This window comes from Euleptes europaea, chromosome 19 (genome assembly GCF_029931775.1).
Source record: "Euleptes europaea isolate rEulEur1 chromosome 19, rEulEur1.hap1, whole genome shotgun sequence".
NCBI lineage: Eukaryota > Metazoa > Chordata > Lepidosauria > Squamata > Sphaerodactylidae > Euleptes > Euleptes europaea.
Genome location: NC_079330.1, coordinates 4,893,177 through 4,918,792, shown reverse-complemented (window position 1 = coordinate 4,918,792; position 25,616 = coordinate 4,893,177). Strand labels below are relative to the sequence as shown.

Below are 25,616 nucleotides of genomic sequence, written 5' to 3'. Positions count from 1 at the left end.
TCAGAGAGAACTGTGACTAGCCCAGGGTCACCCAGCAGGCTTCACGTGTAGGAGTGGGGAAACCCAGCTCGGTTCATCAGATTAGCCTCCGCCGCTCACATGGAGGAGTGGGGAATCGAACCCAGTTCTCCAGATTAGAGTCCACCGCTCTTAACCACTACACCATGCTGAATACCAATGCCAGGAGGCAAGACTGGGGGAAGGCCAAGCAACAGCACAGAAACCCGAGCCACGTCCTACCACACAGACATCGCCTGCCCTCCTAGCGAGAGCAGATTTCCCACACACACACACACACCATCAGTGCCTGCATGTCCCTTCCCATTTATCCGGATGCTTCCTTTCCCCAAGGGCTAGTTACACAGCGCGACCGACCGGTTTGTTGGCTGCCCATGCAAATAAAAAGAGCTGAGAACGGGGCCCGTCGTAGGAGAGCCAGGCTGGTTGATTGATGCGCCCCCCGCCCCCTTGATGTCCCGACCCCCCCTTCCCACAGACACCGTGAAAGAGCACCAGGGGACGCAGCCCAGGCCGCCTTTCAATCTCTCTCCCTCGCTCTGGTTCCGCAGCAAGACAAGGCAGAGCCCCCGCTAAGCCCCAGAAAGGTCAGACCGCAATATAAAGAGGAGCCAGGCACCCGAGCAAGGGAGCTGCCAGCGACGGAGACGGGAGCGCCTGATTAATGCAATTACAAACCCAACGAGGTCTTTCGGCTTCACTGCCCGCTCAACCGCCTCCCCCCACTCTGCTCCTCCGACGGAGCCCATTTTAACACAGAGGCTGGAAAGAAGATGAAGAAGAAGGAGGAGGAGGAGGAAGAAGGAAGAAGAGGAAGAAGAAGACGAGGAAGAAGAAGAGGAAGGAGGAAGAGGAGGAGGAGGAGGAGGAGGAAGAAGAGGAAGAGGAGTTGGTTTTTATATGCCAATTTTCTCTACCACTTAAGAATCAAACCAGCTTACAATCTCCTTCCCTTCCCCTCCCCACAACAGACACCCTGTGAGGTAGGTGAGGCTGATAGAGCTCTAAGGGAGCTGTGACTAGCCCAAGGTCACCCAGGAGGCTTCATCTGCAGGAGTGGGGAAACCAACCCGGCTCTCCAGATCAGAGTCTGCCACTCCAAACCACCGCTCTTAACCACTACACCACGCTGGCTCTCGGGTAAAAATCAAGGAGAAGCCTGAAGTCACTGGGCCACAGTTCAGCAGGGCCCCTGACCTGGATGGCCCAGGCGAGCCCAATCTTTACCGCGTCAGATCTGGGAAGCTAAGCAGGGTCGGTCCTGCTTAGTACTTGGAGGGGAGACCACCAAGGAAGTCCAGGGTTGCTCTGCAGAAGCAGGCAATGGCGAACCACCTCTGAACATCTCTTGCCTTGAAAACCCTACAGGATCACCGAAAGTCAGCTGCGACTTGACGGCACTTTTTCAACACAATCTGCCTCTCGCACAACAGCCACGCATTCGGGTGAGGGGGGGAGCGCCCACACAAGGAGGGGACGGCAGGTCATCGCCTGCCCCAGCCAGAGCTTACCTGCTCCTCCCAAGCCGACGTCGAGGCTGCTTCTCTTGAACTCGCAGCGGCTCTGGGTCTCTGGCATAACGAGCTGGCGGCTCTGGTGTAGGTTGGAGATGAAGGAGGTCAGGTCGCTGTCCCGGCTGCAAGAGAGAAGAAAGGGCTTTACTTAAGGAGAACCCCGCTTATCCACTGGAGGGGGGGGGCTCGTGTGGAACCTGTCTTTAGACCCCCCCCCCAAAAAAAAACCTCTTGAGAAAAGGACATTCACCAAAAAGCTGGACGGCAACATAGTGGCATTCGGGGCTTCACAGAGTATTTGACTGCAGCCAAGCTGACAATGCAGGACCAGGCAATTGGCAGGCATGCCAAATGAAGGGCTTGAGGGCATTTTGCTTGTCTGGGTACCCTGGCAAATGCCCAACTTTGCAGATTTTTCTGGAGTGGGCACTCCTCCCTACGCCTAGTGTATGGAGAGCCAGAGTGGTCTAGTGGTTAAGAGTGGTGGACTCTAAATCTGGAGAACCGGGTTCGATTTCCCACTCCTCCAAATGAGCGGCGGAGGCTAATCTGGTGAACCGGGTTGGTTTCCCCGCTCCTACACAAGAAGCCAGCTGGGTAACCTTGGGCTACTCACAGTTCTCTTCCAGCTCTCTCAGCCCCACCTACCTCGTATGGTGCCTGTTGTGGGGAGTGGAAGGGAAGGAGACCGTAAGCCTCTTTAAAAGGTTTGATTCTCCTTTAAAGGTAAAGAAAGTTGGCATATAAAAACCAACTCTTCTTCTTCTAGTCTATGAGGGTGTTTCAGAGAACTGCAGCAATCCTCAACACAAACTGTGAGCTGCCATTTTTGTTATTCCGCTCTAGAACTTTAGGACAGAACCGGGCCAGATGGACACAATAAAATCTTTGATTGACTTGACTTCCACCTCCAGTGAACAGACTGTGTAGGTTTTCATCCCCCCCCCCAAAAAACCCCCCAGCAAACCCAGCTTGACCAGACTGTGAGACAACAGAAACACACATAAAGAGATCTCCTTCAAACCTATTCATTACTTGCAAAGTATTGCCTGCCTTCTGCTTGTGCTATTACAATACACCCAAAAAGTACATGGGGCACTCAAGCCTAGACCCAGCACAGACAATACCCTGGCTTTACGAACTTATTTTCACAAGGCGAGGTAGGAAAGAATTAAGAGACATCTAGCTGAAGCACCCGACTCCAGTCATTCTGCGGTGTTCCCAAGGGCTGAAAGAGTGTATCCTCTTCCCCTAGATCACAACCCTCTCCACCATGGGCCTTTGAACACATGAAGCTGCCTTCTACTGAATCAGACCCTTGGTCCATCAAAGTCAGTACGGTCTACTCTGACCGGCAGCAGCTCTCCAGGGTCTCAGGCAGGGGTCTTTCGCATCACCTACTTGCCTGGACCCTTTAACTGGAGATGCCGGGGACTGAACCTGGGACCTTCTGCATGCCAAGTAGATGCTCTACCACTGAGCCACGGCCCCGCCCCAAAAGAGACTACTAAAAGAGACTACTTGCTGTGCCAAGAGGACTCAGTGGCACATTTCACCCATCTGTTAAAAACATTTATACCCCGCTTCTTCAGAGTAATTTGGATCAGCTTACAACGTTTTTGAGCTGCACCAGTTTTGTTTGTATCGTTTCTACGTCAAGGCAGATTCCTAAGCTCAATAAAGGTTTGCTGGCATGCCCGACCAACCCAGCGGGCCACACGACCTGGCACGCGCCTTCTCCATCCTGAGAACTCTTGGGCCATTTATGCTTGGTAATTAGCAGCACATACCAGGATGAAGTGCCCCGCATATTATTATTTTTTAGTTTCTCACGTTGAACCTGAACCATCGTTCAGGAAGGTGCTGCGACGCCACCGCATACCTGCTTCACATTTCTTAAGAGCCCCTTTGACGCAACCTTTTGTGTTTGCTCCACCCCCCGCATCCAAGAATCCCCCCAAGGAAGCATGCAAAATCACAGTCCCGCGCGTTAGCTATGCAAATGGCAGTTGCTAAGGGCTATGGAAACAAAAGAGAAGGCGAGTGGGGGTGGTAGAATTTCTCCTTTTGCACCAGGACCGTGAATAGGCATTTTTAAAGGTCGCATTTAAAAAAAAGAGAGCTTTGAGCGAGCATCAAAATTAACCCTGCACTAACGGCCTTGTTGAATTTTCACCGCTGAAAGCCACAAAGAGACCCAACAGCGGAGGATTCGACTCCTCCTCCCTTCCCCGAACTGGCCTTGCCTCTAAATATTCCAAGGAACACAAAGACATGAAACAACTCGCGCGCAAATGAAGAGTCATCCTATCAGGTGCCGCATGGTGACTCTCGTACTCACATGACCAATGGCCGCGTCCCGTGCATTGGCAAGCTGCAACACATGACCGTCCGTTCCGGTTCAGCGTGGGATACCCTAACCTGCAACCGTAGGGCCACCAGGGCGGTGTGCTATCTGACAGGCTGCCTAGCGTTCATCTCCCTTTAAATACCCCCCCCCCCGTCACATCCCTCCCCGGCTGGGGCCAGAGGTGCCGCAGAGCTGCTCCAATGAACCCCTCCGGTGTGGAAGGGGGGGGGGGAGAAAGCTAATCTCCAGCCGAGCACTTTGCTTAATCAGATAAAGTTTATGACAGAAAAGTCATTAGACGGAGGTGCTGTCGATGGGCGTCTGGCGTGGGATTTTCACAGGGCGTGCAGACAAAGGCCGACTTTGAGTCTGCTCTCTTAGAGGAGGGGTTGTGGCTTGGCGGTAGAGCATCTGCTTGGCATGCAAAAGGTCCCAGGTTCAATACCTAGCATCTGCAGCTAAAGGGACTAGGCAAGTAGGCGATGTGAAAGACCCCTGCCCCTGCTGAGACCCTGGAGAGCCGCTGCTGGTCTGAGCAGACAATACTGACTCTGATGGACCAAGGGTCTGATTCAGTAGAAGGCAGCTTCATGCATTCATGTGCTCATCGCTCTGCTTCCGCCAGGCCTGGCTTTTCATAGGAAACCTCAGGCCTTCCAGAGGCATTTCAGCCACAACCCTCCACCCTCTTGCTATGTGGTGGGGTGCCCCCTCCACTGAAAAAAGCACTGCAGGAAGGAAATCTCTTAGGTGGGAAAGGCACAAATAGGTGCAGTGCCTCCAACGTCCCCCCACCCACCCACCCAACAGCACAGCAAGCAATTTGACAGCTTATCCTTGCCTAGAAGCCACCTTCGAGATGTATTATGCAGGCCATTTCTAAAGGAGTTTACGGGATTAATTTGAGGCGATTATCGGTTCTTCTTAATTGTGCAAATCGATATCTGGATGTCGGGGACGAAGGGCAGACATAAAAGCTGCCATCAGCCTAACAAGAAAAGGGGGTGGAAGCTAAGCAGGGTCAGCCGCGGGTAGTTCTTGGAAGGGAGACCACCAAGGAAGTCCAGGGTTGCTAGAGCAAGCCACCTGTGTTCGCCTCTTGCCTTGAAAACCCTAAAGGGTGGCCTGAGTCAGACGGCACATTCCACCACCACACCTTCTCTCCAGGATCAGAGGAGCATCCCTATTATCTTAGGTGCTGAGGAACACAGGCAGGACGGTGCTGCTGCAGTCGTCTTGTTTGGGGGCTTCCTGGAGGTACCTGGTTGGCCACTGTGTGAACAGACTGCTGGACTTGATGGGCCTGGGTCTGATCCAGCAGGGCTTTTCTTATGTTCATTTGAGCAAGCCCCCCAGGATGGTGAGACAGAAGTGGTATTAGGATTGCCAGGTCCCTCTTTGCCACGGGGGGGGAGGAGGTTTTTTTGGGGGAGCTCGAGGAGGCCGGGGTTTAGGGAGGGGAGGGACTTCAATGCCACCGAGTCCAATTGCCGAAGCGGCCGTTTTCTCCAGGGGAACTGGTCTCTATCAGCTGGAGATCAGTTGTAACAGCAGCAGATTGCCAGCTAGTACCTGGAGGTTGGCGACCCTAAGCGGTATATCCCTGGAAGACGTCTGACACTCAAGAGCATTCCTGCTGCAACAGCTCTCTCTCCCCGCCCCCCAGCCTGGGGTCTCTAGATCAGTGGTTCCCAAAGTGGGTGATATCACCCCCTGGGAAGCGGTGGGATTACCTAGGGGGGCACTAAGAGGCAAGGGGGCAGCAGTGGGGCGCTAAAGGTGGGCCCCTTCAACTGTGTTGTTCACTAATTTACAATAGATCAAGCTATGGCACCATGCTGGCAAATTGGGTGGGAACTATCTGAATTTTTCCCCAGACTAGCTGGTACCACTGGATCAAGTTCATCAGTTTTGTTGAATAAATTTCAACTAAAAAGTTTTAATGTAATTTTGAATAGATGTGCAATTAATTGTTACTGTTTTGAAATTTTATTGTCATTATCTTCTTTAGTGTGTCATGCAAAACCCTTATTTTGAATAATGCTTTTTATAGGATAGGGTAGGGGGCGCTGGGGTTGAGTTTGAGGAACCGAGGGGGGGGTGGCCCGAAAAGTTTGGGAACCACCGCTCTAGATGTACCACTGACCTCAAGCTTCAGCTCAGATCCCACAGTGTTTGCAAAAGATGTGGCTACAAATGTGGGGGGGGGAAGGGAGGGAGGGAAAGTGCGGCTGGATATCCAGACCAACACAAAATAAAAAAAAACACTGTTAATGTCTCCGCTGAATGGCCCGATTAATCTATTGTCTCCGTTTAATGGGACTAATAGTTCGTTTTGCCTTCTCTCAAAAGGCCTACTGTCCTAATCCATCCTCCGTAATGGCAATATAATGATTCACCCACAGCAACAGGATAGCTCCGTAGCTTACGGGAAATGGGGGCTGGAGAGGCTATATAAGTGTGAGATGACCTCTGGGTAGGAACGATAACCTCAGCCCGACCGCTGCTTGGAAGGAAGATGAGCAACCAGGTGTTTACACTGTTTTATAGATGCTCCCGAAGAGCGTTAAAGGGGGGGGGTGCACGCCGAGGGACCGGTTCTTAATGAAACCGTGTACTTCTGTGAAAGAAACCTGAGCTCCAACTCCTCGAAGACCGGACCCACATTCAGCCTTAGACCCCTGGCAGGAGGCTCAGGTTGCCCACTTCCAGGTGGGGTCTGGAGATCTCCTAGAATTACAACTGATCTCCCGACTACAGAGATCACTTCCTCTGGAGAAAATGGATGCTCCGGAGGGCGGGCTCTATGGCATTATACCCCGCCAAGGTCCCTTCCCTCTTCAAACCCCGTCTTCCCCAGGCCCGACCCGTAAATCTCCAACAATTTCTCAACCCGGAGTTGGTAACCCTACTTCTAAGCCTTAGTACTTGTAGTGATGGGCTATCAAAGGGAGGGAAAGAAGGGCACATTGGGGAGGGGGGAGGCATAAATACACATGGGGTATAGGAAATTCAAATCTCTTTTAGGACCGGTCAAGAACAGATCCCGAAGCCAGAAGTTAGAGCTAAACCAGATATTATAATGGGAGATCCAAAATTTATTTTTCTGCTTTCTTTTTTTAACTTTACATTGCGACTGTGCGGAGTGTGTCCCAGTTTGTATTGGGGACAATGGCGTAAGGGGAAAAGAGGTTGGCTCTTTCCCAAGTAATGCCATTTTCCCATCTCTCCCCCCCCCCCCCCGCCATCTGCCCCACAAGGAAAATACACAGGCCCCGAGTAAGGCACCCAATCGCTCCATTCGGCGCCCTTCCTCCCAACCCCATCCTTCCTGCGACAACGACAAAGGTCACCCCAGTCATTTGCCATATGCACAACCCTTCGCAGGTCCACACATTCGGGAGGCCCGGAAAATAAACAAGAGATGAAATACTACAGACGAGCATTGCTTAAGAAGAAGAAGGGGGGGAAATAGAAGGTTTTGCTCACCCTGCCATCCCGTAACGATCCTTCCGCCACTGCAGGGATTGTATTAAATTTCCCAGATCGATACAGTCACCATAAACCTGTCCCGACCCTCTGCCCTTCCTTAACATATAAAATAAAATCCAATATGCAAAGCAAGGAGCCGTTGTGGCGGCGGCGAGAACAGCAGCTCAGACGGAGCGGAAGAGCCACAAAGGTCTGAAGAAACCGTGTGTGGGGGGGGGGAGGCATCTGTCCATCCTCCAGGCAAAAGTCCTCCAGACACCATCAAAGGATCATGCAGGAGGTCCCAGGTTCAATCCCCGGCACCTCCAGTTAAAAGGAACAGGCAGCAGGTGATTTGAAAGACCTCCACCTGAGACCCTGGAGAGCCACTGCCAATCTGAGTAGGCGACACTGATCTTAAGTCCTTTGTGGGGAAGGGCTGTGTCTCAGGTAAAGCGTCTTTGTATGCAGAAGGTCCCAAGTTCAATCCCTGGCGCCTCCAGTTAAAAGAACCAGGTAGTAGGTGAGGTGAAAGACCTGTGCCTGAGACCCTGGAAAGCCGCTGCCAGTCTGAGTAGGACAGATGGGGGGGGAGGAGGAGGAGGAGGAAGAAGAAGAAGAGGAAGAGGAAGAGGAGGAGGAGGAGAGTTGCCTTTTATATGTCGACTTTCTCTCCCACTTAAGGAAGACTCAAACCGGCTCACAATCACCTTCCCTTCCCCACCACAGACACCCTGTGAGGTAGGTGAGGCTGAGAGAGATGTGACTAGTCCAAGGTCTCCCAGCTGGCTTTGTGTGTAGGAGTGGGGAAACAAATCCAGCTCACCAGTTTAGCCTCCGCTGCTCATGTGGAGGAGAGGGGAATCAAACCCGGTTCTTCAGATCAGAGTCCATCGCTCCAAACCACCACCCTTAACCACTACACCACTGCGGCAGCGTCATGTCCACACAGTCATCAGTGCTGACCTGACAACATGAGAAGCATCGCAAAAACACACACACACACACACACACACACACACACACACGCACACAGGTACCGTTCTTACAGCTTTGGAAGTTCTGGGCTGGTAGGAAAGGCTGCATTTCTAACACCATCCCTGAGTTATTTCCTCTCTGCATTTTGGATATGGGGTGGGGGAGAAGGCACTGTGCTGAGATCCACATCTTCCATTGAGGGATTCTGCTAGGGCATCGGGCACACACATTCCCAAATCTTTTCAAAACCTCCACGCAGATAAGGAAGGAAGGACACATAGCCCCCAACGCCGCTGGAAGAGTGCTTTCAGGGCAGCTCAGGCTCCGGAGAGCTTCGGTGGCACCTGGTCCACTTCTCCTTCCCTCCTCCTCCCCAGGCCTGCCCGTGCCAGCATCCCCGAGGGGGTTCGGCAGCCGACTGGATTGCCACATCCCGACTCATCACACGCAGGCTACAAATCAATCGAGCCAAGCCGAGCAAGATCACGCTCCACTCTCCGCTTTGGTGGGCTCATTACATCAAGGGCTGACAGGCGCCGTCGTCCCAGGGATAGAGCGTTGTCGCCGCTTGCACGAGACGAGTTCCGACAGGACTGGGGAGGGGGGGAACTGTGCATATGCACGCACATCGCTTGGCATGCAGCCAAATGATGCCAGTGCAAACTGCCCGTCCCTAGTCTTGCACGATTGCGGGTATACATGCTTTCCAGTGTGGTGTAGTGGTTAAGAGCAGTGGTTTGGAGTGGTGGCCTCTGATCTGGAGAAACGGGTTTGATTCCCCACTCCTTCACAAGAGTGGGGTGACACTACTCTGGTGAACTGGATTTGTTTCTCCGCTCCTACACACGAAGCCAGCTGGGTGACCTTGGGCTAGTCTCTGAGCTCTCTCATCCCCACCTACCTCACAGGGTGTCTGTTGTGGGGAGGGGAAGGGAAGGTGATTGTAAGCCGGTTTGAGTCTCCCTTAAGTGGTAGAGAAAGTCGGTATATAAAAACCAACTCTCCTTCTTTTTCGGAACAGAGCCTTGATTACTTACCGTGAGGGCTCCTTCTCTTCTGAGGAGAAGGGCATCTTGAGCTGTGGGTTGTTTTCCATTGCTCCATCCGGGGAGGCAGGACCTGAATTTTTTCAATTTCCTGTCTCCCTTGGCGGGAAAACAGCCTGCAGGACCCAGTTACAGTCTTGCCTAGCTATTTGGACAGGAATGATGCAGTAGAACTTATATCAACAAATAACGTTAACATTAACAATAACATCAACATTAACAATGACAACGACAATTAGAACTTAAGGCAATCTGAAGGTTCTTGACTAGGTCTTGGGTTAAGGATGTACAGTATTTCAGAAATGGCTGTTGGAAGGTTCTACACTTTATGGTTCATGTAATCTATTTGAATCTTCACCCAGGTGGGCAAGTTGCCCTTCGCCTCAGAAGAGAAGGAGCCCTCACGGTAAGTAATCAAGGCTCCGTTCTCCTCTGAGACAAGAGCATCTTGAGCTGTGGGACCTTCAAGAGCTCCCATACAGGTGGGTTACGAACCTTCCTCCTCCACGTGTTGTAGAACCCTGCAGCCAAATGCTGCTTGAGCAGAAGACCAGGTGTTAATCCTGTAATGTTTAATGAAGTTAGAGACTGACGACTAGGTGGCGGCCCGACATATCTCGTCGACCGGGGCTTGTCTTTCGAAAGCCGCTAAGGTGGCTGCGCTGCGTGAGCCGTGATGCCATCTGGAATGGGAACCTTACTGGCTCTGTAGGCTCTTGAGCGTGTAGCTGATTGCTGCAGGTGACATTCTTTTTCCATTGTTAGGGTTGAGAGCCCCCTTGATGTGTTCCGCCTGGATCAATTTCATGTTGATCTGGGCCCATCTGAAGATCACCCCTGCCTCTCGATGCAGAGATGGGGATCTGGAGCCTCCCTGCTTGTTGAGATGAGCTTTTGTTGTTGTGTTGTCCTTTCTCACGAGAATGTGTTGCCCTCAGAGAGTCGGAGCAAACCGCCATAGAGCTAGTTTCACCGCTCGTAACTCCAACAGGTTGATGTGCAGCTTGGTTTCTTCTGGAGACCAGCGACCCTGGGCTAACTGGCCGTTGAGGGTGGCTCCCCAGCCCTCCAGGCTGGCATCCATGAACAGCTGTAGTGGTTCCTCGTGGATGTAATGGAGGGCCTTTTGGAGGTTTGATGGTCGGGACCACCAGTGGAGACTGTGCTTGACCTCTAGAGAGAGAGGGATGAGTCTGTTTCTCTTGTTCATGATGTCCTTTTGGAATGGTCGAAGGCACCACTGAAGCATTCTGGACTGGAACAGAGCCCACGGCACAACCCCTATACATGCCACCATGAGGCCCATGAATCTTGCCAGGGACATGAGGCGGGCCGATCTTGCTTTGGCCGTGGTCTTTGCGAGAGAGACGATTTTCTGCACCCGCTCTGGTGGAAGAGACAAAGAGTTCTGTATTGAATTTATCCTCACTCCTAGGTGTACCATAGAGCGAGAGGGCTGCAGAGAGCTCTTCTGGAAATTTATTAGGTATCCGTGCTCCTGAAGAACCTGGATAACCCTCGAGGTGTGAGAGCAGGACTGATCTAGGGTCTGGGTGCATATGAGAATGTCGTCCAGGTACGGATGTAGAGGGAGGCCCGCAGGGGGGTGCCCAGGGGAAGGGGGGAAGACGCATTTGAAAGGCTTGGAAAGCCTGCCATTGCCTCTGCAAGGCTACGTTAACTAAATCATCAGCTTCTTTTCGGGAGAGATAGGGCCCACCCCGTTGTTCCATATGAAGGACGGGGGTTGCCAACTCCTGTCGGGAGGGATTCCATCGCCCCCCTGCAGGAAGCCGCCAGAACGGTTGTGGTATCGATCGGGGCTTGTGGGGAAGAGTCGGGAGACTTTCTCCCGGCTTTCGTGCCGGCGCTGGTCTTACCGCGTTCCAGAGCGCTCTTGTACTTTCTTTTGTGCCCTTTAAGCAGAGGCGCTGAAATTGCTTTTCGTGCCTTTTTAGTTTTAGGCTGCACCAGGGCGTCTTCCGCGGTCTGCTCCTTGGCGTTTTGATCTTTCCCCCCTAAGGGACCGCTACTGCAGCCATTGGAAGAGCCGGCATCGCTGTGGGCGGATTGGACCAGCCCCTCCTTTTGAAAATCCTCGACCAAGAGGAAATCGTCCTCTCTCGGCAAGATGGTATCTCCGAGGAGGTTCTTCGGAGAGACAGAGACACCAGGGAAGGACTGGGGAAACTGGTGAGGAGGTTGGGAAACAGCGGGAGGGTAGGTGTAGGATTAGGTACACGGAAAAGGAATGAAGAGGTAGGGTGGACAAACAAAACGTTCCCCTAAACTATCTAAGGCACAGAGCTGTGCGCAGAAACCTGCGCTCCCCTCAGAGACAGGACGGAACTGGGTCCTGCAGGCTGTTTTCCCACCAAGGGAGACAGGAAATTGAAAAAAATTAGGTCCTGCCTCCCTGGATGGAGCAATGGAAAACAACCCACAGCTCAAGATGCCCTTGCCTAAGAAGAGAACAAATGAGTTTGACACCCCTGCTTTAACCACACCACACCACACTGGCTCTCAACACCCCATGGGTGTTTGTTCATCCTTCCCCTGGGTCCCATTTCAGTACTAAATGGCCACTTCTTTTCAAAAGTAGATCTTCTTGGGGGGGGGGGAAGAGAGAGAGAGAAGGCAGAACCGTGCTTCATGCATTGTCTAGGTTATTTAACGATGAGGAAATGGGGGCTACGTATCATTCAGCGCTGCCTAAATGAGAACAAACACCAAGGGACGGGACAGGCGCATAAATCAGCGTGAGAACGCACCAAAAGAAAAATAATGACTTTTTTATGGACACCATTAAACAGGGAACCCCGTCCTGGCCTATAAATACTGACGCTTCGCTATGTTGCTGGCATTATTCAATGGAAACTAGTGCGTAATCTCTGGGCTGCATGAAAAATCTCAAGGACAGTTTGGTTGGGTTTTTTTTTTTTTGTAAATTAAAAAAGAGCAAATCCCATGTTAAGAACACAAACTCTCAAAGTCTGATTTGAGCTTCCTCGGGTCAAGAACTCTTGAAGCTTCTTCGTTTATCTCTGCATTGTTATCCCACTCCACCTCCAAAATGGATCAGAATGGCATCCTTGGCTCTCCCCCCACCATTTAATCTCCACAACAACCTTGCAAGGTAGGCCAAGGCTGAATGAGAATGACTGGCCGTCCAGTGAGTTTTATGACAGGGTGGCGATTTGGTCTCTAAGGCGCTTCTGGGCTCAAACAGAGCTGTTCTCCAACACACCAACACAGCTCACCTCTGAAACGTTGCTTTCTGCTGATTGTTTCAAAATGCCTTTTTCTATTGTCCTTACATACTACCGTTTAGTCACCTCTGAGAGCTTTGAGGACACGTAGGATGGGACAGAAACGCAGTCAACAGTAATAATTAGCTGCCACCCTAATTTCAATTAAAGCTAAATTCAAGCGCTCTTTCCCAGGCTAAGCTTGAGGGAAGCCAAGACGGTTGGGCAAGAGTAGCCAAGATCCTTTGGGCGATTCTGCACACTCCTAAAGCTATCGCTGGATTCTGCCTAGAACAAGTTCTTCTAGCAAGGCTGAAGCAAATAGGTCAACAATCTGGCTTTTCTCGACACAAAAAGTACATCCGCTTCCTCGCTTTCTTGAACATTCCCCGCAAGCTCAGAACATACAGGCCGTTCACTTAAATTTTTTTGCGAGGACAGAAGAAGGGGGTCGAACCCTTTGCTTGCAGGGAAGCTGGCACAGTTCGGGTAACAGGAAGAGCTCTGGGAGACGTTAAAGGGACGTTGAGATGGGTTGGATGGGAACGGAAGAGGATGAGTGGGTGGGCCGCTGGGCCTGTCTTTGGACATTAACGTCAACGAATGAAGAACCCCGGGTTCTGGGTTATCAAGACAGGGGGACCGGCAAGACTGTCTGCTCCACTCTCGAGCCGCGTTCCCATCTCCGCCTGTGCCTGGCTTGAACTCTTATGAGTCCGGACAAACTTATCTAGTTGCATGTTTTCATGCAACGAAAAGGATTAAGCAGCCTGTGTGAGGGACATTGAGAAGTTCTTCTCTTGCCTGGCCTGCAAGAGGAAGATGTCTCGGTTAGCAAACTGAGAGGAGGAGGAGGAGGAGGAGGAGGAGAAGGAGAAGGAGGAGGAGAAGGAGAAGGAGGAGGAGAAGGAGAAGGAGAAGGAGAAGGAGAAGGAGAAGGAGAAGGAGAAGGAGAAGAAGAAGAAGAAGAAGAAGAAGAAGAAGAAGAAGAAGAAGAAGAAGAAGAAGAAGACGACGACGACCTTAGGCCGATGATGAGAGGAAAGGCATCTTGGCCATCTTCTGGGCATGTAGTAGGGGTCACTGGGGTTTTTGTGGGGGAGGTAGTTGTGAATTTCCTGCATTGTGCAGGGGATTGGACTAGATGACCCTGGTGGTCCCTTCCAACTCTATGATTCTATTATTCTATTCTATGATTCGAAGGAGGAGGAGGAGGAGAAGGAGGAGTTGGTTTTTATATGCCAACTTTCTTTACCACTTAAGGAAGAATCAAACAGGCTTACAATCACCTTCCCTTCTCCTCCCCACAACAAACAGTGTGACTAGCCCAAGGTCACCCAGATGGCTTTGTGTGGAGGAGTGGGGAAACAAATCCAGTTCACCAGATTAGCCTCCGCAGCTCATGTGGAGGAGTGGGGAATCAAACTCGCTTCTCCGGGTCAGGGTCCACCGCTCTTGACCACTACAACACGCTGGCTCTCAAAACTCCCCCCCCCAATGGGTAAGGATGTTGGGGTCGATTGACTGGCTCCATACGCGTTTTTCTTTAAAAGGAAAGGAATGAAACCCCGCCGCTGAATCGCCTTCCCAGACATTTGGGATTAAGGGAGAGAGATGTCTGGCGTGGCTCTCCATGAATCACGCTTCCTCTCCTGTTTGGAAACTAAGCTCCGACTAGCTGGTCAAATCCACAGCGTCGAGGCCTATGGGGGACCCACACGCCAAGCTAAGCATTCACCTATGGAACAGGGGGCTGGGATCCATGAAACAGAGGGTCTTCTCTCCCTAATCCTTGTCTTAGATAGCATCGCCAGCGGACACTACCTTTGATGGAAATGGAAGACAAGTGGAAGTCAAGGCTCTAACCCCAGTCGAAATACAGACAGGGAGATGCCATCACAGCAATGGAGAGGTGAGCAAATGTAAGAGCTGCCTGGCTGATTCTGAAAACTCCCCACCCCCCAAGCTGGTGAAGACCAAGATTTAGCAGAGGATTGAAGGCCTCTTTCCCCCACCCAGCCCTACCTCAGCGGTCTCTCTTCATCGGCTTGCCCGACACGGCCACAGCCGGCGCTTATAAATCTTTCCGCTCAACATCCATCAACCACCTGCGTTACTGATCCTTCCCCCTGACCGTGGAGCGACGTGGATCTTAATGCAAAGACCTGCTGACGGCCATGCAAGCGGCACACTGGATGCAATTCTAATGGGGCACCCGGGTGGACGACAACTGTGTTGCACAGAATTCTGGGTTAATATTGGCGAGGGGCAGGGCTGGGACCCTCCGAGACAGAGCCCTTGCTTTGCTCACAAAAGGTCTCAGGCTCACTGAGAGGAGAAGACTGAGAGGTGATATGATAACCATCTTCAAGGGCTGTCATATAGAGGAGGGTGCCGAGTTGTTTTCCGTGGCCCCAGAAGGTCGGACCAGAACCAACGGGTTGAAATTAAATCCAAAGAGTTTCTGTCTAGACATTAGGAAGAATTTTCTAACAGAGCAGTTCCTCAGTGGAACAGGCTTCCTCGGGAGGTGGTAAACTCTCCTTCCTTGGAGGTTTTTAAGGAGGTTAGATGGCCATCCGTCAGCAATTCTGATTCTGTGACCTTAGTCAGATCATGAGAGGGAGGGCATCTTGGCCATCTTCTGGGAATGGAGTAGGGGTCACTGGGGTGTGTGGGAGAGGTAGTTGTGAATTTCCTGCGTTGCGCAGGGGGTTGGACTAGATGACCCATGTGGTCCCTTCTAACTATGATTCTATCTCACATGAACACATGAAGCTGCCTTATACTAAATCAGACTCCTGATCCATCAAGGTCAGCATTGTCTACTCAGACTGGCAGCAGCTCTCCAGGCAGAGGTCTTTCACATCACCCGCCTGGTCCTTTTAACTGGAGATGCCAGGGATTGAACCTGGGACCTTCTGCACACCGAACAGAGGCTCTCCCACTGAGCCACAGCCCCTGCCCAATCATCAAGGTCAGTCTTGTCTACTCAGACTGGCAGTGGCTCTCCGGGGCCCCAGGCAGAGGTCTTTCACATCACCTACTGCCTTGTCCTTTGAACCGGGGTTGCTGGGGATTGAACCTGGGACCTCCTGCATGCCAAGCAGAGGCTCTACCACTGAGCTACAGCACTTTCCCCATTCAGCATCTCAGGCAGCAGGAGGGAGAAGACCTTGGAGAGCGAAATATACGGAGTTATATGGTCTGATGATGGGCTCATATATGCTGAGGGTTGTAGGTTCATATATGCTGAGGGTTCTCCACTGAAGTTTCCATGTGCGAAGAAGAGTTGGTTTTTATATGCCGAATTTCTCTACCACTTAAGGAAGAATCAAACCGGCTTACAATCACCTTCCCTTCCCCTCTCCACAACAGACACCCTGTGAAGTAGGTGGGGCTGAGAGAACTGTGACTAGCCCAAGGTCACCCAGCTGGCTTTGTGTGCAGGAGCAGGGAAACAAATCCAGTTCACCCGATTAGCCTCCGCCGCTCATGTGGAGAAGTGGGGAATCCAACCCGGTTATCCAGATCAGAGTCCACCGCTCCAAACCACCGCTCTTAACACCACTACACGCTGGCTACGAAGCTGCACAACCTCTGGGGTACCCACCTCTCTAGGAGAAATGTGCTGCCGTGAGTCACATGACCCACAAACATCTCAACCTCAAAGATTATTTTTCTTGAGAAAAAAACAACCCTGACACGTTAAAACAACAGCCTGCCTGCTTGTCCCTCGCTCTCCAGCTGTTGTCTGAAAGCCAAACAGGTACATCGCCAAACAGAGGGTGTTTGCGCCCTTCTCGCTAGAAGCCCGCCTTACCGCGACTGCCAGGTAGTGAGTTTGTCAGCCGGGAGTGTCCTTGTTTACGTTGGCTCGGCCGGCAGGAAGAATGTCCTGCTTTGGAGCCTGAGTAATCAGGAAGGGGTGCCAAGGCAAAGACGGCCCTTTGTAAGCGGTCCGCTTTCAAGAACAGCCAAGACTATCCGGACGGAGCGAAGACACCTGCGGTTGCGCCGATGACATGTACACTGGAGATCCGTCCAGTTGCATGAGGTGTTAAGTGGCTCTACAGGTGCCATGGACCCCCAGTGAGCAGGCTCCGGACCCCAACTTGGATGCTTCCGAGGAGGAGTCTGAGAAGCCAGAAACGGAACTATGGGCAGCGTGGTGTAGTGGTTACGAGCGGTGGTTTGGAGCGGTGGACTCTGACCTGGAGAACCGGGTTTGATCCCCCGCTCCTATAGGATCATAGAATCATAGAGTTGGAAGGGACCACCAGGGTCATCAAGTCCAACCCCCTGCACAATGCAGGAAATTCACAACTACCGCCCCCCCCACACCCCTAGTGACCAGAAGATGGCCAAGATGCCCTCCCTCTCCTCCACATACACGGCAGAGGCTAATCTGGTGAACTGGATTTGTTGCCCCACTCCTACACATGACGCCAGCTGGGTGACCTTGGGCTAGTCACAGCTCTCTTGGAGCTCTCAGCCCCACCTACCTCACAGGGTGTCTGTTGTGGGGAGGGGAAGGGAAGGTGATTGTAAGCAGGTTTGATTCTGCCTTAAGTGGTAGAGAAAGTTGGCATATAAAAACCAACTCTTCATCTTCTATGGGAGACCCCTTCAGGGTAGAAGCCCCTGGACTACCTGCTCTAGAACCTGCCCTGAGGTGCCTCCACTAGAGCTTCCCTCTGTGTCCCCCCCCCATCCCCAGGTCCTGGAACAATTAAGCACCAGCCCAGGGCCCAGTCCACAAGCCCACCAGAACAATACCTCCACTCAGTGAGAGGGGCAGAGGTAGAGGGCAAGATGCCAAGACCCAGTGCCAGGCTGGAAGCCAGTGTTCCACCTCCTGGGCCAGATTGTGGTCCCAGGAGACGTCATCCTTTGTAGGAATCTGGCCCCAGTTAACCTGGCACCGAGGCCCAAATGTCCTTCCCTTCCTCTCCCCACAACAGACACCTTGTGAGGTAGGTGGGGCTGAGAGAGTTCAGAGGGAACTGTGACTAGCACAAGGTCACCCAGCAGGCTTCATGTGGAGGAGTGGGGAACCAAAACCCGCTTCTCCCGATTAGTCCCTCGCTCTTAACCACTACACCACGCTCTCACAACCGCCACACACAACAGTTAGTCTTACTTGTCAACTTGTAAGAACAGTCACTGAAGAAGCGGGGAAACCTCTTTGACCATGGTTCACCACGAGACCCACACACAATTCATAACCACGGTTATCACAATACGGTTTGGAAGATCCATTTCAAAATATATGCTACTTAACTGCAGTTTAGGTACTCAGAAGTTAAAACTTAAGTCACGGTTAAACAAAACAAACCACGGTTAAGTGTTGTGGCTATGCAGGGCCTTATAATGCTGTGAACCCTTCATGTTGTCTCAGGGTCAGCCGTTTATCGCTTTAATATCTTGCAAAGGAACACCTGACAGACATGGAGACTGTTTTACCCACCACAAAACGTGTCCCTCGGATCTACATAACGTGTCCCTTGGATCTACAAATGCTCTTTCTTTCAATTTATTCAACTGTCCCTTGTGCGGGGCCTGAACTGTGGGAAAGAGCCGAGTTCCTAGCAATTCCCCTTGGGATGAGAGGGAAAACAAGAGTCCTCCCTCCACGGAAGACGTTTACCTGAACTCCCTGAAGCATTTAGGGCCTTGACAGTATTCCCACGACTTTGAATACTTGACAGGCCTTTGCTTGAAATAAAAAGAAGAGGGGGAGCAGAGAGAGAGAGAGAGAGACAGACAGCAAGAGAGAGAGGGAAAAAAACCTAAAAAGGGGAAAAACACTTCATTTATTGAGCAATTTGGATGCATTTTTATAAAGCGACTGAAGGTACGATGCTTTTTTTTCTTTCAAAGGGAACGTCGCCACATGCAGCCACTGCCTTTCAAAAGGGGGGGGGGAGATGCGCCGAGACACTGTACTAAAACATTAGTCCGTGCGCTAACTTCAAAGCCCTGAAGAGGACGGATTACCAATGAGGCCTGGGGAGATTGCAATCTTCCTCTTTCAGGGGGAGGGGAAAAAAAAGAAAGAAAGCGAGTTCCACCTTGTCGGGTTTTGGCGCCGATAGCATGGGACTTGTTTTGTACCTAATTAAACATTCTTTCATCAAGGACGACGCGGAGACGGTGACTCCAAGGTGACCAGACCATGCGAGAAAGCCGGGCGGACACCTCGGCGGGCTCGGGAAGAGAGAGATCAAAGGGAGACGGAGGGAAGGCAGGTAAAGTCACGTCAATTGTGTCTAGGGGGTGCAGGACCCAAAACCACAGGAGCGCAAAGGTGGCGTGCGGTGCCTTTCCCTTCGTTTGAAGGCGTTGGTAGGACTGCCTTGAGGATGCTTAAGCCACAACACGAGGCACCTTCAGGAAAAAGGTCTGAAAGGTGCAGAAAAGAGCAACCACAATGATTAGGGGACTACAGCAACTGCCCTATGAGGAGTGGTTAAAACACTTAGGGCTGTTTAGTTTGGAAAGAAGGCGGCTAAGGGGAGACATGACAGAGGTCTATAAAATTGTGCATGGTTTGGAGAGAGTGGACAGGGAGAAGCTTTTCTCCCTCTCTCATAATACCTGAACGCAGGGTCATCTGCTGAATATGGAGGGGGAGAGATTCAAAACTGATAAAAGGAAGTATTTCTTCAAGCAACGCATCGTTAAATTGTGGAACTCCCTGCCCCAAAATGTGGTGATGGCTGCCAACTTGGAAGGCTTGAAGAGGAGTGTTCATGGAGGAGAGGGGTATTCGTGGCTACTAGTTAAAACGGATGCTAGTCATGGCGCATACCTATTCTCTCCAGGATCAGAGGAGCATGCCGAATATATTAGGAGCGGTGAAACACAGGCAGGACAATGCTGCTGCATTTGTCTTGTTTGGGGGCTTCCTAGAGGTACCTGGTTGGCCACTATGTGAACAGATTGCTGGACTTGATGGGCCTGGGTCTGATCCAGCAGGGCTTTTCTTATGTTCTGACCCCAGCAAATTGCACTCCCGGAAATCACATAAAAGCCAGAGCCCAGCGATAAGAACGTAAGAAGAGCCCTGCTGGATCAGTCCAGCAGACCATCTAAACCAGCATCCTGTCTCACACAGTGGCCAACCAGTTCCTCTGGAGGGCATACAGATGATGGCCTTCATAAAAATGTAAGAGCCCAGCTGGAACAGACCGGCAGCCCATCTAGTCCAGCATCCTGTCTCACACTGTGGCCAGCCACTTGCTCTGGAGGTCCAACCACTGGCCATAGAGGCTGAGGCCTTCTCCTGATGTTGCCTCCTGGCACTGAGATTCAGAGGTTGACTGCCTCTGAACGTGGAGGTTCCCTTTAGTCACCATGGCCAGCAGCAACTGATAGCCCCGCCCTATGAAGCACTCTTCCGACATTCTGCCACCTTCTAGGGGAACCGAGAAACAGAACCCGGATTAGGCTGGGCAGAGGAAAAAACAGTGGCTCAGAGCACCAGGTCTACTCTAACCTCTTCCCAGCAAGGTCCGTCCCCTTTACTTTCTCCCACTTAATTGAACAGATTCCATTTACTCCAAGAGCGGCACTTCAGGGACATCATGGGGACAAAGGCAAAGCTTGCATCTTCACAACATACAAGTCCTCTCCTTATACACACACACACCTTAATGACAAGCCACAATAGTCAATCCAGACACATCAACAGCCAGTTTGCAACATTCTACTCCTCAATCACATCTCTTTTGGCTGGCTTGCTCTCTCGGCTCGCAATCCAGTTACACACCTCCTCTTGGATGGCCGTTTCTTAAACTTGGGATACCAGAGAGTTCAATAAGCGAGAGAGCGCCAAGTTGCATAATGAAATAAGCAGCACATCTTTGCAAAGTTTGGCATGCACTGGTCGTAAGAGTACCAAAAGGCCATGCCGGATCAAATGCCCATTTAGTCTGAAATCCAGGCACAGCTCAATGCTCTTAGAAAGCCCACACACAAGAAGAAGAAGAGTTGGTTTTTATATGCTGACTTTCTCTACCACTTAAGGAAGAATCAAACTGGCTTACAATCGCCTTCCCTTCCACTCCCCACAACAGATACCCTATGAGGTAGGTGGGGCTGAGAGAGCTCTAAGAGAGCTGTGACTAGTCCAAGGTCACCCAGCTAGGTTCATGTGGAGGAGTGGGGAAACCAACCCAGTTCACCAGATTAGCATCCACCGCTCATGTGGGGAGTGGGGAATCAAACCTGGTTCTCCAGATCAAAGTCCACCGCTCCAAACCACCACTCTTAACCACTACACCACGCAAGGTGACTGGGTATTACTGGTTATGCGGCCTCTGAAGATGAAGGCTCCAATCAGACATCACGCTGAATGGCTGTTGACAGATCCGTGCTCCGCACGCTGTTCTGATCCTCATTTAAAGATATCGAAGCTAATGGGCATTGCATGGTTACATGTACTGGCGAACATCCAGCCAGATATTGGACTACCACAAAGCCACTGAAAATGAGTGGGGCAGACCGAACATCAATGTTTGCTATGTCAATTGTTTTGCAACTGAACTACATTGGGTAAATCTATCAATAGTTATTAGCCATGACAGCTACATAGGACTTCTAGAGGCACTACAATTCTGAGTATGACGGCAAGCAGGGAGGGAGACTCAGCCTTCTTGAAGGGAATGTTGGTCTGCAGTAGAAAATCTAGATTTGAATCCCATAGTGTCTTAGAGACCAACAAGATTTTTGGGTTCTACGCTTTGAATCTTGAAAGAGTATACCCTGAAAAGCATGTCGGCCACTAAGGCGCTACTGGACTCGAATCTGGCTCTTCTACGGTCTTCACACAGCACGTCTGGGCTTCCCAGAGACATCTGGCCAGCTACCGCAGGAAAGAAAGAGCTTTTGATCCAGTTGCATCTCATGCTCACTCATGATGATCTTATGAGACTGGAGCAGTCTTGTTTTAAAACAAACTTATAAAATTACGTTTCACTGTAAGGTATTGTCGTAAACATGAGTTCAACTGCATTCATGGCATAGACTTGGGATTGCTTCATTCCATGCCAAACTCTACACAGATGTGCATGACTCACATTCTTTGCCCTACTGCGTCGGTACGCGAGTTGTCCTTTCAACCACGCTTCCAAAGATAACTGTGATATTTCTGCCATTTTGAGCGTCCAAAGAAAGGAGGAAAAGAACGAAGACGAGAAATCAAAGCCACACAACTGACACATCAAAATGGGTCACATCTCCACAAGCCAACGTTAACGTGTTGTCATATAAACATCTTGGCCCACCATACAAAGAGCAGGGCCAAAAAAAAGGTACCTGCAAGAGGTCTCACGGAAAGAGATGTTCAGATCCCAGTGTGCATGGATCCTGTTGAGAAAGAAGGGAACGAGAGAGAGAGAAAGATTTCAATCACAGGTGCCTGACACTATGAACCATCCACTACATCTTAGAGAGGTGCATCTTCATGGCTCAGCATACAACAAACATTTCCTCATCTCTTGACCACAGTTAAGAGTCTGAGAGCATGCTTGGGCACTTTCTCCCCTTTCCAGCACTTGCTGGGGTGTGGAGTTATGTCAGAACGGACGTTAACATGAACCATGGTTACCTTCAACCAGGGCTAGTCAACCAGCTTCCAACCTTGGTTTCCAACAAGTAAACCACACCTTTAGTGTCCGGGGGGTTAACAATGTGCCACAGTTAAGGCTGATAAAAGGAAGGTGGATTTGCGCGGGAGGGAGAGAATGGGTGAGGTCATGTTTTACTTCCAATCTCTCAACTGTCTGCGATCAGTCAAACAAATCAGAAGTCCCGTGGCACCTTAAAGACTAACAACACGTATCTCCAGTATGAAATTTTGTGAGTCAGAGCTCACTTCCTTAGATATAATGGAAAGGAAGAAAACAATCCGCCGCATCATTTGACTGCAATCAGTCAAACCAGGTTTTCTTAGCCAGGTTTTCATTTACCAACAGGGCTGTATCCAAAATACCTTGGACTGGTACCCATCAGGAACCAGTCCCTTTCAATGGTCACCCCAATGCTGTAGGATTCCCTCTGCTGAGGGGCTCATCTGCCTCCCTTTTTGACAAGGGCAGGCGAAGACTTTAAAAAAAAAACCTGCCATGCTTTTGATAGTGGCGTCTGTGGATTTGAATGTGCTCTCTATATTATAACGATCACTGTATATTTTATCTGTGTACTGTATTCTTATTCTTCACTTCCGCCTTGCAACTCAGGCAGGCATACATGGTTCTCTGTGCCCCATCTGATCCGCACAACAACCCTGCCAGGTAGATTAGGCTGAGAGAGAGGGTGTGGATGGCCCAAGCTCCCCTAGCAAAGTAGCTCAAGGTCTCTCCTCTCCTAGTCTGATACTATAACCACTAAGAGTTGGTTTTTATATGCCAACTTTCTCTACCACTTAAGGGAGACTCAAACCGGCTTACAATCACCTTCCCTTCCCCTTCCCACAACAGACACCCTGTGAGGTAGGTGGGGCTGAGAGAGCTCCAAGAGAGCTGTGACTAGCCCAAGGTCACCCAGCTGGCTTTGTATGTAGGAGTGGGGAAACCAATCCCGGTTCTCCAGATTAATGTCCGCTGCTCATGTGGAGGAGCTGGGAATCAAACCCGGTTCTCCAGATCACAGCCCACCACTCCAACCCACCGCTTTTAACCACTACACCATGCCGGCTCCCACCATAGGAGCAGGCAAGCAAACCCGTCAAGGCGCTGCTTAAAACAGGGGATCTGGCCGGCATCTGCCTTTGTACGTGGTCCTGTTCGCAGGTAGGAAACGGTGCCTAAACAGCACGGCTCGGCAGGAAGCAGCAGAAGCTGAGGCCCAGCGTGCCTGACGGATGCCCAACCACTGCTCTGCCTCCCGCTGCTTTCCCCTCCGCACACCCTTGCCTCCTTCCAGCTGTAAATAAATCATTAGCCCCTTTTCCCACCTCTGAAATTAATTCTGCATGTTCCGGCTGCTGGCGGGAGAGACGGGATTCCAGACGCGAGGGAGCCTAAATTTAGACGCTGATAGGCAGGGGATGAAATTTTCCCCGCCGCCGCCGGCTCTGGAAAGCAAGCGGCACCATCTCTCGGCTGCTGCCGCCTTTGTAAGACCAACCTCTTGCAGGCAGGCCTCTAAGGGCTACCCGGGCAAACCATTCCTGTTTCAGAGTCAGGACTGAGCCAAGCGGGCCAGCTCCGTCCAGCTCTGCTTGTTCTCCTGCCCTGCTGTGCCCCCACGTTGGACACGTGCTGCGAGGAAGTAGCCCCGAGGCTAGGGTTGCCAGGTCCCTTTTCTCAACCGGTGGGAGGTTTCTGGGGTGGAGCCTGAGGAGGGTGGGGTTTGGGGAGGGGTGGGACTTCAACGCCATAGAGTCCAATGGCCAAAGCGGCCATTTTCTCCCAGTGAACTGATCTCTATCGGCTGGAGATCAGTTGTAATAGCAGGAGATCTCCAGCTAGTACCTGGAGGTTGGCGAGTCTGACGCTTCTCTGCGTACTTAGCATACTATGCCAACTAATGGAACCTCCATGTTCAAAGGCAGAGCACCCCTGAACACCCGTTTGCTGACAGCCAACAAGAGGGGGGGGGCTCTGGCCTCTGTCCCCTTCCTGTAGGGCTTCATGGAGATGTGGGGAAACGGATGCTGAGCTGGGGACTATGGACTGATCTGGCGAGGCCCTTCTGAGTGTTCTTTATGCATCCCACAACAGTGGGGCACGGCATCTGGGTACCGCCTTCCAGGACACCATAATAAACTAGTTTCCCATTAAGGGCCATAACTCAGTGGTAGAACCTCTGCTTGGCATGCAGAAGGTCCCAGTTTCAATCCCCAGCATGTCCAGTAAAAGGGAGCAGGCAAGCAGGTAATGTGAAAGACCTCTGCCCGAGACCCTGGAGAGCCACTGCCAGTCTGAGTAGACAATAGTGACTTGGAGGGACCAAGAGTCTGATTCAGTAGAAGGCAGCTTCATGTGCTCAAGTGTTCAAGGTTTAATATGGCTCAGCATCAAAGCTGGGCTGCCATCAGAGCATTTTTCACATGGGGAGGGGGAAAGCAGTCGTCCGGGTGCAATGGGGGGTGTTGTGGGGAAGAGCACATTTTCCTACCTTGGCAACCACGGCTATCTGCAGAGCTGGATAATTAAACACCCATATTTAAACAAATGAATAGGTAAGAAATGAAATTAAATCCCAATTATCTTCTATCTCCCCCCACCCCCGCTACCCTTTTTCTTCCCTGAGTAGCTTAACCAAGCGCTCGCCTTGCGTTTCCCTAGTTTCTATGGTGTTATCTCCAATTAGATTTCTGGGGCTAATGTGCGTTTCGCTTTAGCGGGTTATTCATTCAATTGAAATCAAATTACTAATAATTTGCAAGCTATCAAGCGGCAGGAGAGGCATCCTTGGGTGGGATAGAGGAGTGATGGGGGGTGCTCCTTATAAATTACTAATAATTAAAAAGAGGGAGAGTGCGACAAGCAAACAGCTATCGCCGATGCCCCTCTTCCAACGGCGGCCTCCCCGCACCCGTCGTCGGATATGCAGCCAGGTAGAAAGAGTTTAATAAAAACACCCAGATGGGTCCTGCAACTGGAGGCGAGCATCGCTCTGTGCTCAGAAGAGGCACCCACGTGGGGAAGGGAGAGAACAGAAAAAGGACTGGTTTCTTTCCAAGCCTATGCAGGAAGATGGACCACCAATGTTCCCAAGTGTTAAACACATGAACCCATGAAACTGCCTTACACTGAATCAGACCCTGGGTTCATCGGAGTCAGTATTTTCTACTCAGACTGGCAGCAGCTCTCCAGGGTCTCAGGCAGGGGTCTTTCACATCACCTCCTTGCCTGGTTCCTTGAACTGGAGATGCCGGGGATTGAACCTGGGACCTTCTGCATGCCAAGCAGAGGCTCTACCACTGAGCCCTTAAAAAAGACACCCAGAAAGTTAACAGGTCAGAATCTGGAAGCACCAC

The 25,616-nt window shown here is 51.2% G+C and overlaps 1 protein-coding gene across 2 annotated transcripts in view; it reads right to left on the bottom strand.

The window, feature by feature from the left end:
- SAMD11 (sterile alpha motif domain containing 11) overlaps nucleotides 1–25,616 on the bottom strand; it is a 155,317-nt gene that overhangs the window by 72,058 nt on the left and 57,643 nt on the right. Inside the window, exons 4-5 of one of the 2 annotated variants that reach the window (XM_056864963.1) lie at nucleotides 21,947–21,997; nucleotides 1,530–1,654 (exon numbers count right to left, since the gene is read on the bottom strand). In XM_056864963.1, the coding sequence (XP_056720941.1) occupies nucleotides 1,530–1,654; nucleotides 21,947–21,997 (176 nt within the window). The remainder of the gene's footprint in view (nucleotides 1–1,529; nucleotides 1,655–21,946; nucleotides 21,998–25,616) is intronic. The other variant, XM_056864962.1, reaches the window with a different exon arrangement.